We start from the raw sequence: 13,702 nt of genomic DNA, 5'->3' as shown, positions 1-13,702 counted from the left end.
CTATGCAGGCTCGCAACTATCTACGCATGTGTATCAAGTCATAGTACAAAAGAGAGCAAATATAGCGCGTCTGCTAGAGCGGCTCGCGCGCGCTCTGTTTTGCAGCGGCCGCTGGAGCCAGCGCTCCGCGGCGCGCAAAAACTCCCGTAAACGGCACTGTAAACGCTTTTTTTGCGCGATGCGTGTTGCGCGCCTGTTGGAGATGCTCTAAATTATCACTGAACCAAGTGTTTTCCCTTGAAACTATGTCATTGCTCTGGTATGATATCAGTATCCAGAATACAAAACATGGCATTGCCTGCTGTGATTCTCCATTTAAAAAGTATGTTGAACAAGGATTGAACAACATAAGCAGATATAATTTTCTTCGGACTGGGCATTAGACAAATGAATTAAGCCACTAGATTGCCATGAAAAAATTTTGTCTGACAAAAACACAATTTTCCATTGCCTCGACCCTCAAGAAGCAAATGCTGAATTTCGGGAAACAAAGAAAAAATAAACAAGAATACAGGGCAGTACTATGTAGGCTCGCAACGATACGAATCATCTGTCACAAAATCACAAAATCACAAAAATCTGAGCCAATTCTCTCAAGTCTCAACTACAACAAACTAGAGACCTGAGAAACAAACAGTTCTAAGTACAAGCACTATACTATCTAGCAAGTAGAGATTGGAAGTCACTAGCAAACAGTAAAGCAATCTGGAGTAGCCAGCAAGCCACGTCGTCACGATTTTACCTCTTTTTCAGCCAACAGGAACTTCAAAGGAAAAATATATAAGGTTCAGATGACAAATCTTCCAAGTGTAATTTCAGAACTCACATGAAAATGCGATCCTTTGAAACATACTTCAAAAGGTCAAATTTATGACGCAGCCCATAAGTATCATAAAAATACTCAGTCATCAATAACAATCAAACCACATGTATATGTTGGCATTCATCACTGGAAACTCACACACTGTTGATTCAGTAACAACGCTTTTCAGAGTTGGCGATGAAAATTAAACTCCGACAAGAGTTAAAAGGACCAATGGTAGACTTCGTGCTGACAAAGATGAGCATGTCCTAAACTGGTTTGCAACAATGAGTCATATAGCTAAATGCAACATCCTCGCCATCACCGACTTGACGGTGTTCAATATTCTGGGGTACTGGTAGAATAGAGAAGAGTGCTCGCCCTCTAGACCGTCACGGTGGAACCGATTTCTGCCAGCGAGATTGTTGCATGGGCTGCCCCCAATCACCAAGTCAAAGCCGCCACTTGTTTCAATAAATGACTTGATTTTATCATCAGTTAGAGTCCTCACGTCTGGAATCTGAATCAACTCGCCTGTCTGAGTCTGATTCCACCAACTTCTCAAAATCCTCTTATTCACTTTAGATATCTCTACAGAAACCACTATCCTCATGTGGATTCCAAGCCTGTGTAGTGCTACCTCTCCTCCTCCAATACCGGTGAATAAGGACAGTACTTTTATACCACCAGGAAACATGTTCCTCAACACAGACAAGTGGTAAGTAACTGTATCCACTTGAAATGAGTTGCCAAGAGATTTGTACCTCTCCTTTCTGGCGAGTCCCCTCGTGTGATCCCTTGGAAAACCCAGTAGGTATTCCATCTCATGGGGCTCCCAATGAGCAACCTTGTTTTTACCAACCCACACGAGATTGTATTGTCTGCACAAAGCCATAACATATTTTTGAACACGAAGAGATGGTGGATTCTCCGCTACTGAAAGAACACACTCAATTAGTTCTGTCAGCCTTGAACTTGGCACACATGTCGTCAGGCAGTTGAGCTGCTTTCTCAAGTCCCAAGAAGGCCACCACTTCCTATAATGGGAGAACGCCTCAAATATAGTCTTTGGAGGCTCCAGGCAGAGAGATGACCTATTCTCAATCGGGAGATTATGGATGTAATCTCTTTTCCTGGCAGTTGCACATATGTACTTGGAATCCAGAAACTCTGGCTCTACACCATACAATTCTCCTTTAATAGTATCCCATGTGCGTTTAGGGGTTCGGGCCACATTTTCATAGTAGAAGAAAGGTGGACCAATAGCTGGTTCGGGGAAGCTTCTTTTAACTGGCTGCACCATGCTATTAGGCAGGCTAAAGCCAACCATTGGATTTGGAAGAACAATTGGTTCATCATCGCTACCATTCAAGGGGAGCCAATTTCCTTGTGCTTCACCTCCACATCGCATCCTTTTTTTCTTGCTCTCTTCCATGAATCTTCCTTCCTTTCTCCTTTTTAAGGAATTGAAGATCTTGTTCATAACCTACAAAATTATAAATGAACTTTGGTGTCCTTGCATCTTAAAAGAGCGGAAGAGATTCATTTTTCAGATATAAAACCAAACCACAAGGTACCTCACAGGCAGAAAAGTTCTTGGAATCAAGTAATGCAAAAAGAGCATCGTCCGCACCTAGGAAATATAACCAAAAAAATACAGCATAAGGTGCCTTTTAAATCAATGCAACAATTTCAAAAGAGAGGCATTACCACCTCTGGTAATAGCCATATTGGCCCTAACTTCAGGAAATCCCGCGTCCACTAAGGACTTGATCTTCTCGTCCTTTTCTAACATCGCTTGTGCGAAATCCTGCAGAAAAGCACAAAAAAAATACAGGTCTGAAATTACTTGTGACATCTCACTACCTCTTTAATGGCAACTAATGGTTGTGTGTTGATAGTGAAATAAAAACTGCACAGTGGCGTCTATGAGCCTAGGAAAACATGGTACGTGGGGGTGTTATTGATAACAAAATGATAGCACAGACGACCCAGGAAACAAGACAGGAGAAACCGATCAAGAATCAAATTAATGTGATAATTCAGGAACTCAACTTCTTATTCTCCAGTGTTGTTTAAGAATGACATTGGCTTACAAATCACACAACTTCCTCAACTAGCATATGATTTGCTCATTGCATCATGACACATATTTCATAAGTCTTGCAACTAATATTCAAATGCATAAGCACTGAAAAGAAAATGAGTGCTGCCTAGATGAAACTAAGTTTACAATCATTATGACCGAAGACAGGCACGAGCAATAGTCATTTCATGTTCGTTTGATTACTCTGCGAGAAGTGTAGGTTTGATAGTATTTAATCCCATACCCTTAAACATCACACTATTACATGGTAAACTTTAGCATGTGAAGAATTGTATGTAATGAAAATCATGTGCTCAAACCTCACAATACAATTCTACACTCATGAGAGTTTGAGAGCAAAAGAGAAAACAAGAGCAAATCAAACATTATGTGAAGGAGTGCTCATGGTGTGAATGGCACCCAGAAGAGGAATAATAAGAGATACGAATATAAATTCTTAACAAGAGACAACTCACTCAAGCAAAGATAAGGCCAAGATAATGCTAGTGTTGTTGCTAAACAAGTAGAATTTTATTTTAGAGATACATCAACTCTACCATGATGTTTTGAACCATGGGACTATACTGGCCAGATAACTAGAATATCTGAAAAGACAAATGGAAAATAACGTCCCAGCTATATATCAAGTTGGATGCTTCACTCAAATCAACTAATACTTAATCAGGTCAACAAGGCGAAGATTTCACATATAATCATAGAGTACTCATTTTTCAAGCTGGAGATACATAATCAGCTACCTCGTCACTAGAACCATTAGAATTGGCTTCCGTCTCACCAGCACCATCGTCATCATCATCCCAGTTTTTGAAATCAATATCATCATCATCACCATTCCAGTTTGCGAAATCATTAGCATCATCATCATCATTCAAGTTTTCAAAATCAATATCACCGTCATCGTCATCCGCAGCATCGTGAGAGGTGCAGCCAGGGGTAAAGCAGTTACCCATGGAAGGGTAATTACCTAGTGTCTATATTTCAAACAACCAATATTAATAGTCTTTGCTAGTATGCAGCACGAGCATCATGGGATAAACTAACTAATAGAAGCGCATGTATAAAATACCTCAAATGTGAGAAGTAGGTCGAGAAATTCATTTGCATGACTGTACCCTAAAAGCCGAACCACCTGTTGAATCAGAAGGTGCAAACACAGACAAAACAAATGAAATTGATTATGTTTTACCAATTGCCTTGACACCCTTCAAAAGCATCTCCTTTGGATAACCCATTCCGACATATTCCTCGAGTGAAGAAGATGATGGTGCTTTCTCCTTGGCCCAACCATTAACGTCCTGTGTACATGGGCAAAAACAACACATTATGATCATAGTAATAAAAGAAAATATGTTGAAAGACACATTTTTCTATGAGTTATTATTCGAATTACCAGCGTGGATGGGCCAAGAGCATCAGGGTTACTCAAGGCGGAAGCCGACAAGGACTCAGCCTCATTACTAGAATCATTAGAATTGGCTGCCCTCTCACCAGCATCATCGCCGCCATCATCCCATTTTGGAAAATCAAGATCGTTGTCGTCGTCATCCTCAACATCGTGAGGGGTGCAGCCAGAAGTAAAGCTGTTTTCCATGGATGGGTAATTAACTAGTGCCTACATTTCACATGACCAATATTAACACAGTCCTTACTAGTATGCAGCAAGAGCATCATAGGATAAACTCAGTAATAGACGTGCACGTATAAGATACCTTAAATGTGAGAAGTAGCTCGAGTATGTCATTTGTGCCCCCGCGTCGCCCCGCAGGGGCGGCTCGGGCGAAACCCTAAACGCCGCCGCCGCCGCCCCCTCTCCCGCTCGACCCTCTCCGCCGCCGCCTGAGGTACTCACCGGCGCCGCCGCGTGGTACTGGTGAAGGTGGCGGCGGGGATCCAGGCGTCTCCTCTTCGGGCGAGGAGCTTCGGATCCATGGCGGCGGGCGGCGCCGGCGTGGACAGGTGGGCCACTTCCCTGGCCATGTGGATGGCGGGGAGGTGGTGGGCTTCGGCTGCGGCGGCGGTTCTTCGCTGGATGTTGGTGGCCATGGTGATGTTCGTCCTCGACCCCGATCTACTCCGATCTGTAGCGGATCCGGCCCTTGGTGGCTTCGGTCACCGTTCTTGGGTGCTGGCCTTGCAGATCCGGTGGCTGGAAGGGTTCCGGGGAAATCTCTTGGCCGGCGTGGCGGCCACTCCGATGGCAGTGCCTTTGGGTGTTGCTTCCCTCGTTGGAGGCTTCGGAGAGGACCTCCTTCCTCCCACCCCTCCCAGGAGCTCAGGTGAAAACCTCAGACCCCCTTGTTCCAAGCAACGACGACACCACGGTGGCGTGCTCCTTCCTGAAAGCGTTGCTCGGGGGCTGCTCAAGCGGCGGTGGAAGTGGTAGCGGTTCGGTGTCGACACATGCATTCTGGTCAGCTTCATCTTGGAGGCTGCGGCGACGTAGGCGACGCTCGTCTGGTGGAGCTACTGCCGATGGTCGAGGCATCGTCGGCAGTCTGCGACATCAGGCTCGGGGTGCTCAGGGGGAAACCTCAGATCTGGGTCTTCCGGATCGGATGATGATGGCGTTCTATCGCTTTCCCTTCTGGGGGCATCGTTTTGGAGCAAGTGCTGGCTGAAGGGATGGTGGAGCGGTGCTTCATCTCACACATTGATGGCGGCGGAGATCGATGGCATGGCGCTGTGGAGACTCGGCGTCCGATGCGCGGAGATGGGCTCGCGCAGGAGGAGGTTGCTGTCTGGCGTCATGGTGACGTCGATGGCAGAGTGGCCAGACAAGGTAGAAGCCTCAATATGATCTGAAGACCTGTGGAAGATGGCGGCGACGACACACGAGTGCGTCTGACCGGATTGTGCCCTAGACCCGGTATGTGGCTCGGCTGGGGCTTCCGAATGAGTTTCGGCTTCCGGCTTTTGATGTTAGGCTTAGGTGAGTGGTTTGGGTAGTGGCCCAGCTAGCACCCCCTCATCATATTGGATAGGAGTAGCGGCATATGTTGCCAAGTTGATGGATTCAGGCACATTGTTGTAATACTTTGTACGGTCCTCGAGAATAATCAATAAAATGGCCGTATGCATCTCCCAGATGCAGAGGCCGGGGTCATCCTCCTTTTCTAAAAAAAAACCCTAATAAAGCCAAAGCACCGGTTGAATCAGAAGGTGCAAACACAGACAAGACAAATGATTTATTTTTTCAAACACGCAAGAGATCTGCGTATCGTTATATTAAGAAGAAATGGGACAAGAACCCATACAACACCACTCACACACGCTACGCACTCCACGCTATTGTTCTTAGATTACATTGGCGCATGTTCATCGGTACACAAGACAAAGATTATCTTTTACCGCTCGCCTCGACGGCCATCAAAACAATCTCCTTTGGATAACCCATTCTGACAAATTCCTCAACTAAAGAAGCTGATGGTGCTTTCCCCTTGGCCCAGCCAGTAACATCCTGTGTACATAGGCACAAACAAACACCACATTATAATCATAATAATTAAAGATAATAAGTTGAAAGACACGTTTTCTATGAGTTATTACTCTAATTACCGGCATGGATGGGCCAGAAGCATCAAGGTTATCCAAGGCCAAAGCCGACAAGGGCTCAGCCAGTCCATCACTTTCCCAATCAAACTCATCAGTGTCATCGCTATCGCTAATCCAGTCCTGTGACATGAATTAAGCATATGCCTAGATCAATACTGAAATAAAAGCACCAACATAGCCAGTACAAAGAAGAGGAAGACATGTGGGTGGAATAGATTTTGTTGCATCATCATAAGCCCAGAACAAGCACAAGACACATCACAATCAAAATCTCTAGCGCGAAAAACAACAGTCGCATTCCATTCTAGTGTCTAGCTAGAAGGCACCGAAGAGGAAGAAAAAACAAGATTGTTTTTACTGGATAAACCACCAACCCCCCTTTGTCACCGTCACAACAACACATAAGCCAATGCCCAAAATATTATAATCCCATCAGTACATATACATGAACACTTGAGTTTTCAACCACACTCCATGCTTCACAGAATGGTGCAGCAAGCGTACGCACTCCAACGGCAGCCTGCGACTAGCGCTAGCAGCCCAAGATCTGCATGTTGTTCAGCACACCGGCCACAACAGCACAACTTGAAGAGACCGCGCCCTTTGACACTCTCCTTGGATTTCTTAAATTTCGTAACCTGCCCCGTTGGACCAGATCCTGTTCAGAATTCGTATGATCCTAGGAATCCAAAATTAATGTTTTACTAAATCCAAACCCAAGGAGGCCCTATTTTTTAGATCCAACAGTAAGCGGGCCCTAAATATCGGCAGAGATGCATTCAAAAGAAGAAGAAAAATCGGCAGGGGGAGGATGAGAGGAGAGCTTACCACCATTGATTGATAACAGTGATGCAAGAAGATACACCCCCTCTATCGCGCCGCTTGTGGTCTTTCACTGCGGGGCCGTGAAGAGGAGGAAGGGGCGGCGGCGGAGGCTCCTCTGCTCCCTTTATGTGCTTTATTTATCAAAAAATGAGATGAAGGGGAGCTCTCGGGAAGGTGTAAGGTGTAAAGGCGGAGGCGGAGTCAACTTCCTTCGTCTCCTCGTCCCGCCGCTCAGTCTTGGCGCGGACTTCTGTAGCCCAGTTCGTTCGTCTCCTCTCGTGGACCTTTGACATTCTGCATCGGTAGCGGCCCAGGCAGTACAGCCCCGTCACGTGGATCTGTATGTCATGTGAATCATAACACTGTCTCAAAAAATGTGAATCATTTGCCTAAAAAAAGTGAATCATAACATGCCTCAGAAAAAGTGAATCATCTTCTCTGGCGACCTCATCGCCCCCACGGGCGACCGGCCGCGCCCCGACCTCTCCTACCCAAGCCCTCTCCCCTCCCTCCCCGGCGTCGCTGGTACCCGCCGCCGGGCCTGGCCCCGGCGACACTGGTGGCGGCGTCCCCTGGTCATTCCCTCTCGGTGGCATTCCGGCACAGGGGCGGCATGGCTGCGGGTGGTGTCCCTAGGCTGTGGCGGTCCGGTGCGGCAGCGCGCGGGAGATCTGCTGGGTGGCGGCGCTTCCGTTGGTGGCGCCCGCTTGGCTCAGATCGAGGCTCTTTGGCCCCATCTGGGTCGGGGCGGGGCGGCGTCGGCGTGGCTCTCGGGTGGCAGAGGAGGTGTGTCGAACTGGTGGGTGCTGGCAGCGCTGGCGCCACCCTGCAGCAGCATGGCCAATGGGGCTTAGCGGGCCCGATTTGGGCCTGGCCGGGCTAGGGGTGGCCTGGGTATGCCCTACTGCCATGTTCGGATGGCGACCGCGACAGTGTTGTAGGCAAGGGCCTCCCGCACGACGGCGGTGGAGGTGGTTCCCTCCTGCGCGGCTCCGGTGATGCTGCTCCCGATGCCTGGCGCTTCTATCTCCGTCCTATTGGCCTCGTGGTGGTGTTCTTAGTGAGGCGACGTGGGTGGCGTCAAGACCGCGGTGGCGCATGCTGGTGGGCGGCAAGTTGCTGGTTGGCTCCGGCCCGGTTAGGCGGCGGGGGTTGGGAGTGCGGGAGAAATCCTTGCCAGTTCTTTCGGCTCCGGTGCGGTGTCGCCTATGGGTGCCTCCATTCCTTCCTAGAGGGTGTCCGTGGTATCCAACCCCCACTCCCCTTCGCGTGCCGGGGGAAATCCTAGGACACGTCCGGGCAGTGATACGTCTCCAACGTATCTATAATTTTTGATTGTTCCTGTTGGAAATATGCCCTAGAGGCGATAATAAATTGGTTATTATTATATTTCCTTGTTCATGATAATCGTTTATTGTCCATGCTAGAATTGTATTGATAGGAAACTCAGATACATGTGTGGATACATAGACAACACCATGTCCCTAGTAAGCCTCTAGTTGACTAGCTCGTTGATCAATAGATGGTTACGGTTTCCTGACCATGGACATTGGATGTCATTGATAACGGAATCACATCATTAGGAGAATGATGTGATGGACAAGACCCAATCCTAAGCATAGCATAAAAGATCGTGTAGTTCGTTTGCTAGAGCTTTTCCAATGTCAAGTATCTTTTCCTTAGACCATGAGATCGTGTAAATCCCGGATGCCGTAGGAGTGCTTTGGGTGTACCCAACGTCACAACGTAACTGGGTGACTATAAAGGTACACTACGGGTATCTCTGAAAGTGTCTGTTGGGTTGACACGGATCGAGACTGGGATTTGTCACTCCGTATGACGGAGAGGTATCTCTGGGCCCACTCGGTAATGCATCATCATAATGAGCTCAATGTGACTAAGGATTTAGCCTTGGGATCATGCATTACGGTACGAGTAAAGTGACTTGCCGGTAACGAGATTGAACAAGGTATTGGGATACCGACGATCGAATCTCGGGCAAGTAACGTACCGATTGACAAAGGGAATTGTATACGGGATTGATTGAATCCTCGACATCGTGGTTCATCCGATGAGATCATCGTGGAACATGTAGGAGCCAACATGGGTATCCAGATCCCGCTGTTGGTTATTGACCGGAGAGGCGTCTCGGTCATGTCTGCATGTCTCCCGAACCCGTAGGGTCTACACACTTAAGGTTCGGTGACGCTAGGGTTGTAGAGATATGAGTATGCGGAAACCCGAAAGTTGTTCGGAGTCCCGGATGAGATCCCGGACGTCACGAAGAGTTCCGGAATGGTCCGGAGGTGAAGAATTATATATAGGAAGTCAAGTTTCGGCCACCGGGAAAGTTTCGGGGGTCACCGGTATTGTACCGGGACCACCGGAAGGGTCCCGGGGGTCCACCGGGTGGGGCCATCTATCCTGGAGGGCCCCATGGGCTGAAGTGGGAAGGGAACCAGCCCTTAGTGGGCTGGGGCACCCCCCATGGGCCTCCCCCCTGCGCCTAGGGTTGGAAACCCTAGGGTGGGGGGGGGGCGCCCCACTTGCCTTGTGGGGCAAGTCTCCCCCCTGGCCGAAGCCCCCCCATGCAGATGGGTTCCAGGGCCGGCGCCCCCCCTCCAGGGGTCCTATAAATAGTGGGGGGGGGGAGGGAGGGCAGGAGCACCACAGCCCTTGGCGCCTCCCTCCTCCCCTGCAACACCTCTCCCTCTCGCAGAAGCTTGGCGAAGCCCTGCCGAGATCTCGCTACATCCATCACCACGCCGTCGTGCTGCTGGATCTCCATCAACCTCTCCTCCCCCCTTGCTGGATCAAGAAGGAGGAGACGTCGCTGCTCCGTACGTGTGTTGAACGCGGAGGTGCCGTTCGTTCGGCACTCGGTCATCGGTGATTTGGATCACGGCGAGTACGACTCCATCAACCCCGTTCATTGAAACGCTTCCGCTCGCGATCTACAAGGGTATGTAGATGCACTCCTTTCCCCTCATTGCTAGTATACTCCATAGATGGATCTTGGTGATGCGTAGAAAATTTTTAAATTCTGCTACGATTCCCAACAGTGGTATCAGAGCCAGGCCTATGCGTAGTTACTATGCACGAGTAGAACACAAAGCAGTTGTGGGCGTAGATGTTGCCAATTCTTCTTGCCGTTACTAGTCTTATCTTGATTCGGCGGCATCGTGGGATGAAGCGGCCCGGACCGACCTTACACGTACTCTTACGTGAGACAGGTTCCACCGACTGACATGCACTAGTTGCATAAGGTGGCTAGCGGGTGTCCGTCTCTCCCACTTTAGTCGGATCGGATTCGATGAAAAGGGTCCTTATGAAGGGTAAATAGAAATTGGCATATCACGTTGTGGCTTTTTGCGTAGGTAAGAAACGTTCTTGCTAGAAACCCATAGTAGCCACGTAAAACATGCAACAACAATTAGAGGACGTCTAACTTGTTTTTGCAGGGTATGCTATGTGATGTGATATGGTCAAAAAGGATGTGATGAATGATATATGTGATGTATGAGATTGATCATGTTCTTGTAATAGGAATCACGACTTGCATGTCGATGAGAATGACAACCGGCAGGAGCCATAGGAGTTGTCTTTATTTTTTGTATGACCTGCGTGTCATTGAAGAACGCCATGTAAATTACTTTACTTTATTGCTAAACGCGTTAGCCATAGAAGTAGAAGTAATCATTGGCGTGACAACTTCATGAAGACACAATGATGGAGATCATGGTGTCATGCCGGTGACAAAGATGATCATGACGCCCCGAAGATGGAGATCAAAGGAGCAGAATGATATTGGCCATATCATGTCACTTTATGATTTGCATGTGATGTTTATCATGTTTACATCTTATTTGCTTAGAACGACGGTAGCATAAATAAGATGATCCCTCACTAAAATTTCAAGAGACGTGTTCCCCCTAACTGTGCACCGTTGCGAAGGTTCGTTGTTTCAAAGCACCACGTGATGATCGGGTGTGATAGATTCTAACGTTCGAATACAACGGGTGTTGACGAGCCTAGCATGTACAGACATGGCCTCCGAACACATGCGAAACACTTAGGTTGACTTGACGAGCCTAGCATGTACAGACATGACCTCGGAACACAAGAGATCGAAAGGTCGAACATGAGTCGTATAGTAGATACGATCAACATGGAGATGTTCACCGATGATGACTAGTCCGTCTCACGTGATGATCGGACACGGCCTAGTTTGACTCGGATCATGTATCACTTAGATGACTAGAGGGATGTTTATCTGAGTGGGAGTTCATTAATCAGATGAACTCAATTTATCATGAACATAGTCAAAAGGTCTTTGCAAATTATGTCATAGCTTGCGCTTTAGTTCTACTGTTTGAGATATGTTCCTAGAGAAAATTTAGTTGAAAGTTGGTAGTAGCAATTATGCAGACTGGGTCCGTAAACTGAGGATTGTCCTCATTGCTGCACAGAAGGCTTATGTCCTTAATGCACCGCTCGGTGTGCTGAACCTCAGCGTCGTCTGTAGATGTTGCGAAACATCTGACATACACGTTTTGATGACTACGTGATAGTTCAGTGCGTAATGCTAACGGTTTAGAATTATGGCACCAAAGACGGTTTTTGAAACGTCGCAGAACAAATGAGATGTTCCGAAGACTGAAATTGGGATTTCGGACAAGTGCCCACGTCAAGAGGTATGAGACCTCTGACAAGTTTCTTAAGCCTGCAAACTGAGGGAGAAAAGCTCAATCGTTGAGCATGTGCTCAGATTGTCTGAGTACCACAATCGCTTGAATCGAGTGGGAGTTAATCTTCCAGATGAGATAGTGATGGTTCTCCATAGTCACTGCCACCAAGCTATTAGAGCTTCATGATGAACTATAACATATCAGAGATAGATATGATGATCCTTGAGTAACTCGCGATGTTTCACACCGCGAAAGAAGAAATCAAGAAGGAGCATCAATTGTTGATGGTTAGTAAAACCACTAGTTTCTAGAAGGGCAAGGGCAAGAAGGGATACTTCATGAAACAGCAAATCATTTGCTGCTCTAGCGAAGAATCCCAAAGTTAAGCCCAAACCCGAGACTAAGTGCTCCTGTAATGAGGGGAACGGTCACTGAAGCAGAACTACACTAGATACTTGGTAGATGAGAAGGCAGGCAAGGTCGACAGAAGTATATTGGATATACATTAAATGAATGTGTACTTTACTAGTACTCCTAGTAGCACCAGGGTATTAGATACCGGTTCGGTTGCTAAGTGTTAGTAACTCGAAATAAAAGCTGCGGAATAAACGTAGACTAGCTAAAGGTGAGATGACGATATGTGTTGGAAGTGTTTCCAAGGTTGATGTGATCAAGCATCGCATGCTCCCTCTACCATCGAGATTTGGTGTTTGCGTTGAGCATGATTGGATTATGTTTATCACAATACAATTATTCATTTAAGGAGAATAATGGTTACTCTGTTTATTTGAATAATACCTTCAATGGTCTTGCACCTAAAATGAATCTCGATCGTAGTGATACACATGTTCATGCCAAAAGATATAAGATAGTAATGATAGTACCACGTACTTGTGGCACTGCCACTTGAGTCATATTGGTATAAAACGCATGAAGAAGCTCCATGTAGATGGATCTTTGGACTCACTCGTTTTTGAAAAGATTGAGACATGCGAACCATGTCTATTGGTATATATGCATGAAGAAACTCCATACAAATGGATCGTTTGTACTCACTTGATTTTGAATTACTTGAGACATGCAAATCATACCACATGGGCAAGATGACTGAAAGGCCTCGTTTTCAGTAAGACGTAACAAGAGAGCAACTTATTGGAAGTAATACATTCTGATGTATGCAGTCCAATGAGTGCTGAGGAATGCAGTGGATATCGTTATGTTCTTACTTCACAGATGATTTGAGTAGATGCTGAGAATATTTACTTGATGAAACACAAAGTCTGAATTATTGAAAGGTTCAAGTAATTTCAGAGTAAAGTTAAAGATCGTCGTGACAAGAGGATAAAATGTCTATGATATGATCATAGAGATATCTGAGTTACGAGTTTGGCACACAATTAAGACATTGTGGAAAGTGTTTCACAATTAATACCGTCTGGAACACCACAGTGTGATGGTGTGTCCGAACATCATAACTGCACCCTATTGGATATGGTGCATACCATGATGTCTCTTATCGAATCACCACTCTCGTTTATGGGTTAAGCATTAGAGACAACCGCATTCACTTTAAATAGGGCACCACGCAATTCCGTTGAGACGACACCGTTTAGAGAAACCTAAGTTGTCGTTTCTTAAAAGATTGGGGCTGCGATGCTTATGTGAAAGAGTTTCAAGCTGATAAGCTCGAACCCAAAGCGGATAATGCATCTTCATAGAAAACCCAAA

At 46.7% G+C, this 13,702-nt stretch overlaps 2 protein-coding genes across 2 annotated transcripts; both read right to left on the bottom strand.

The window, feature by feature from the left end:
• Nucleotides 1-1,081: 1,081 nt before the first annotated feature.
• On the bottom strand, nucleotides 1,082-2,389 carry LOC141020908 (DNA (cytosine-5)-methyltransferase DRM1A-like). The gene is made up of 2 exons (XM_073495881.1): nucleotides 1,897-2,389; nucleotides 1,082-1,599 (listed from the first exon to the last, which is right to left on the bottom strand). The coding sequence occupies exons 1-2, from the start codon at nucleotides 2,283-2,285 to the stop codon at nucleotides 1,095-1,097; spliced, it is 894 nt and encodes a 297-aa protein (XP_073351982.1). The 5' UTR covers nucleotides 2,286-2,389; the 3' UTR covers nucleotides 1,082-1,094.
• A 3,704-nt stretch (nucleotides 2,390-6,093) lies between these two features.
• LOC109739423 (DNA (cytosine-5)-methyltransferase DRM2-like) lies at nucleotides 6,094-7,413 on the bottom strand. Its single transcript, XM_073495882.1, has 3 exons — nucleotides 7,290-7,413; nucleotides 6,465-6,581; nucleotides 6,094-6,366 (listed from the first exon to the last, which is right to left on the bottom strand). The coding sequence occupies exons 1-3, from the start codon at nucleotides 7,293-7,295 to the stop codon at nucleotides 6,247-6,249; spliced, it is 243 nt and encodes an 80-aa protein (XP_073351983.1). The 5' UTR covers nucleotides 7,296-7,413; the 3' UTR covers nucleotides 6,094-6,246.
• Nucleotides 7,414-13,702: the final 6,289 nt, after the last annotated feature.

This window comes from Aegilops tauschii, chromosome 3, assembly GCF_002575655.3.
Source record: "Aegilops tauschii subsp. strangulata cultivar AL8/78 chromosome 3, Aet v6.0, whole genome shotgun sequence".
Taxonomy (NCBI): Eukaryota; Viridiplantae; Streptophyta; class Magnoliopsida; order Poales; family Poaceae; genus Aegilops; species Aegilops tauschii.
This window is presented reverse-complemented; position numbering and strand designations above follow the sequence as displayed.

Coding starts and splice junctions, on each gene's coding strand:
- LOC109739423 (XM_073495882.1), bottom strand. Junction 6,367..6,464: donor CTTCTGGCCCATCCATGCCG/GTAATTAGAGTA, acceptor CTATGTACACAG/GATGTTACTGGCTGGGCCAA.
- LOC141020908 (XM_073495881.1), bottom strand. CDS start 2,285: ATGAACAAGATCTTCAATTCCTTAAAAAGGAGAAAGGAAGGAAGATTC. Junction 1,600..1,896: donor AATCTCCCGATTGAGAATAG/GTCATCTCTCTG, acceptor GGGTTTTCCAAG/GGATCACACGAGGGGACTCG.